This window comes from Plectropomus leopardus, unplaced genomic scaffold (assembly GCF_008729295.1).
Source record: "Plectropomus leopardus isolate mb unplaced genomic scaffold, YSFRI_Pleo_2.0 unplaced_scaffold16982, whole genome shotgun sequence".
Taxonomy (NCBI): domain Eukaryota; kingdom Metazoa; phylum Chordata; class Actinopteri; order Perciformes; family Serranidae; genus Plectropomus; species Plectropomus leopardus.
In genome coordinates this window covers 1-4,281 of record NW_024618257.1, presented here as the reverse complement: position 1 = coordinate 4,281, position 4,281 = coordinate 1, and the positions used below count along the sequence as shown (strand labels likewise).

Below are 4,281 nucleotides of genomic sequence, written 5' to 3'. Positions count from 1 at the left end.
ACACACACACACACACACACACACACACACACACAGATACTAAGACGTGTGATGTCTGTTTAACGTACAGACGTGTGCAGATTTATTGGAACCTTCCATGAAAATAGAAGAATTCATCATTTTGTCTGAAATAACTGACAAAAGTAATCGGCATCCATCATCGTTTATTCGGTATTTAATGAAAATCAGACACTGCTTTTAGTTTGTGATACTGAGGCGAACCGTGTTTTGTGATAATGGGCTTTTTAAATGCGTGTTTCCTCTGCTCCGTGTCCAGTGTGCACACGGTGACACCAACAGCAGACTAACTGTTCTCAATTTAAAAAGGCTCAACGACTGATGACGAACTCAAGACTCTAATGAGGGAAACTGTCTCTTTGAGATTTCACTATAATCCAGTTTAAATCCAGTTTAAATCCAGTTTAAATCCAGTGATAACCCTGTTTGAATCCGGTGCAGGTGCTCTTACCGGTTCAGAGCGGCGCTCCGGTGGACGAGGGCCGTTTGTCTCGTGCTCTGTCTCAGCTGGAGGACACTCTGGACAAACTGGAGTCCATGTTCCTGCGCAGACAGCCCTTCCTGTGCGGCGATGACATCACGCTGGCCGACCTGCTCGCCGTCTGTGAGCTCACGCAGGTCAGACGCTCGCTCTGCTGTGACATGTGACGTGTCAGCAGCTGTTTGTAAACAATAACAATCATTGATCGTCTTATAAAATCAGACATATTTTTTCTGTATGAAAAGTTTTTGGCCTTTTTTCCTTTGAATTGTTGGCTTTTTGAAAAAAAAAATTAAAAAGGCAATTTAAAAAAAGTTTAACCAAAAAAATCGTTGCCAGTTTTTTTTGTTTTGTTTTGTTTTTTTTTTTAAATTTGGGGCTTTTTAACATTTTGGCAGGTATTTTTTCCATGGACATTTTTGGTCTTTATTTACTTTGAAACGTTTAGCAATTTATTTTGCAGAGAAAAAACATTTAGCATTTAGTACTTTTGCTGCTCTTTATTTCTTAAAAAATATTTGGCAGTGTTTTTGTCTTTAAAATTATTGGGCAATTTTTAAAGAAGACATACCGTCCTATTTGATGTTTTGTATTTTATTTCTGTGAAAACATTTTTTTCAAGCTTTTTTATTGAAATACCATCATTCTGTAAAAAGTTTTGGTATTTTTCTTTTTTCTTGGAAAATTACCAAATGCCAGAAACTGAAAACAGAAATCATTGTTGGATGTTCAGGCAGTTTTGTTTGTCGGCCACGCGGTGATTGGTTGTTGGTTCTGAGCATGCTCACTGTGTGTCCCCGCAGCCTCTGGGGGGGGACAGGGACGTCCTGCAGCAGCGTCCTGAGCTGCAGCGCTGGAGGAGCAGAGTCCAGGCCGCTGTCGGCGAGTCCTTCGACCGCGCTCACGCCGTGCTGTACGCCCTCAGAGCCCGCCAAAAAGCCAAGCTGTGACATCACCACAGAGGGGCGGGGCCAAGACACACCTGACTGTCCGGCGTCCAGAGTCGATGATGATGATGATGATGATGATGATGATGATGATGAAGATGATGAAGAGGTCAGGTGTGTCTGATGGGTTTTCCAGTAATTTTAAATAAATAATCACAAACTGATTGATCTGATAAACACACAGGTGACGGTCAGCTGATCAGATTTTCAGTTTGTTTTCAGAAATTTAAACAAAAACAATTAAAAAAAAAAACTGTCTTCAAACTTCTGATTGTAAATAAAATGTTTTCATCAGATCAATAACTTTATTAATAATAACAATAGTTTAAAATGTAATGAAGAAAAATAAAAACAAGATTTTATTTTCACATTAAGTCGTTCAGTTCGTTTATTTACTCGTCCATCTGTCGCCGTGACAGCAGTGACAGTGTAAAGCCCCGCCCCCTGCAGGACTCATCTGACGGTTGAGTCGTCGCCCCGGGAAACCATCAGTGAGGTTTCATCAATAATCAATAATAACTGAATAATGTGATTCTAATCTGGCCCCTGGTGGCCCCCAGACATTTTCTGATGATTGTGGACTCACAGAAAACCAAATCAGATGGCGTGAAAAACATGTGGCCCAGTCACATGACCTGAGGAATGGTGGAATCTGATTGGTCCTCTATAGAGGGGGAGGGGCCTGGCTCCGTTTGGCCGGATGCTCCTCCTCCTCGTGTCCTTCATCCCGTCCTCGTTTCCTTCCGGCGCTGCCAGAGACGGATTCCGCCACATGCTGGGGGGCGGGCTCAGGGGGCGGGGCCATAGCAGCAGCATCGTCGGGGTACATGAGCCTGTGAGCCGTCTGCAGCATCTCTGGATCCTAAACACAGAAAACATCATTGAGGACTACACTTCCCACCACGCACCTGGACAGTGTGACATCAGCAGGCCACAGATGACGCGGAGCAGCGACGTCACTACCCCAGATAATAATCGATTCTGCGACCATAACTTTTGCCTGGTTTCCAAGTCTGTGCTGTTCCACCTGAGGAGGCGTTCAGACTTCACGGCCTCAGGAAAACACCTGTTCGATGCTGCGTGGAGTCAGCGTGGCGTGGACAGAGCGCCGCACAGAGCGAGTTCTACGGATGAGTCAGAGTTTCCAAAAAGTAGACGAGACAACGACAAGGACAAAAGAGCGCGTCTGTTCTGTCGCGCTGAACGCCGTCAACGACCAGACGCTGAGAGACCGGACACACCGTGAGACGCAGGAGACGCATACAACCGGAAACAGTCACAACTTTACAGTTTGGGTTAGTTTTCTGCTGGTGGAACAGTACAAGTGTTGCAGTACTACAGTAGTATTGCAGTACCTGTAACCAGCGGTGCTGCAGAGCCTCCTCGATGGTCATCCTCTTACTGGGATCAACGACCAGCAGCTTCCTCACCACGTCCTTCGCTGCGCACACACACACACACACACACACACACACACACACACACTGAGCACTGTACTGTAGTAGTATGACAGAAGTATTACAGTAGTACTACAGTAGCAGTGACGTGTCTCAGTACCTTGGTCAGAGACGTGTCTCCACTTGGACTGAACCATGATGAACTCTCCTCTGATGATCTGCTCCGTCACCGACTGATGACCGAAACTCTCGTGGAACGGAGGATACCCTCCTAGACTGAGGGACAGATGGACAGGGACACAGGGACAGAGACAGACAGACAGACAGACAGAGACAGGTTAACACCTGAGCAAAAACTACCTGGTAAACAGACGTCCCTGTCAGACAGCTGTCCTACAGACAGAGACAGGTAGAGACAGACAGACAGAGTGGCAGAGACAGTTAGAGACAGAGACAGTTAGAGACAAAGGCAGACAGACAGACAGGTATAGACAGAGACAGACAGGTGTGAGCCTACCAGACGAAGAGCAGGACTCCGAGGCTCCAGGCATCCACAGCCAGTCCGTACCCGGTGGTGGACGCCTGCGTGAAGACCTCTGGGGCCAAGTAAGACGGCGTCCCACACAGAGTCCTCATCAGCAGGGTAGAGTCCAGGATCCGGGACTGGTTAAAATCTGTCACCTGAGGGACAGAGACACCGTGAGGACGAGGAGGAGAATGGGGAGGATGAAGATGAAGGTGTCCATACCTTGATGAGACAGACGTCGTCCTGCGAGGACAGCAGGATGTTCTCTGGTTTCAGGTCTCTGTGGATGATCCCGTTACTGTGGAGGTACTGCACGCACGCACGCACGCACGCACGCACGCACGCACGCACGCACGCACGCACGCACACACAGGCACACACAGGCACACGCACGTGCGCGTACACACACACACACACACACAGGCACACGCACACGCACACAGAGTGAGTGAGTGAGTGGTGAGACATGGTGGACTCTTGGTGGTTACCGTGGCGACAGTGTCTCCGTCTCACCTGGACGGCTCGCAGCATCTGATAGAAGTAAAGTTTGGCGACGGATTCTTTGAGCTGCTGCTGAGACTTCACTCTGTGGAACAACTCGCCCCCCTCCATCCTGAGGACAGAGACACATGGGGACAGAGACACATGGGGACAGAGACACATGGGAACAGAGACACATAGGGACAGAGACAGACAGTGACTCTCTGATCAGAGACAGAACTGATCCATTTATTGATCAGATTCCTGAGTTTGACTCACAGCTCCAACACGATGTAATAACTGTCCTCCGTCTGATAGAAGTCCTCTGTCTTTATGAGACAAGGCTGCAGGACACGAGGACATGAGGAGAGGATAAAATAGGTTATTAGTTTTAATGATTACATAATAATAGCTATAATTAAATAACTCATA

General features: G+C 47.3%; 2 protein-coding genes across 2 annotated transcripts; one reads left to right on the top strand and one right to left on the bottom strand.

The window, feature by feature from the left end:
• The first annotated feature begins 440 nt into the window (after nt 1-440).
• On the top strand, nt 441-1,527 carry LOC121964738 (glutathione S-transferase theta-1-like). The gene is made up of 2 exons (XM_042514933.1): nt 441-636; nt 1,303-1,527. The coding sequence occupies exons 1-2, from the start codon at nt 556-558 to the stop codon at nt 1,447-1,449; spliced, it is 228 nt and encodes a 75-aa protein (XP_042370867.1). The 5' UTR covers nt 441-555; the 3' UTR covers nt 1,450-1,527.
• Nucleotides 1,528-1,784: 257 nt separating this feature from the next.
• Nucleotides 1,785-4,226, bottom strand: LOC121964737 (serine/threonine-protein kinase Chk2-like; the record flags this gene model as incomplete). Its single annotated transcript, XM_042514932.1, has 7 exons — nt 1,785-2,308; nt 2,802-2,887; nt 3,004-3,119; nt 3,361-3,524; nt 3,592-3,678; nt 3,883-3,982; nt 4,129-4,226. Coding segments are annotated over 7 exons (849 nt in total), but the record flags the coding sequence as incomplete, so codon positions are not given.
• Nucleotides 4,227-4,281: the final 55 nt, after the last annotated feature.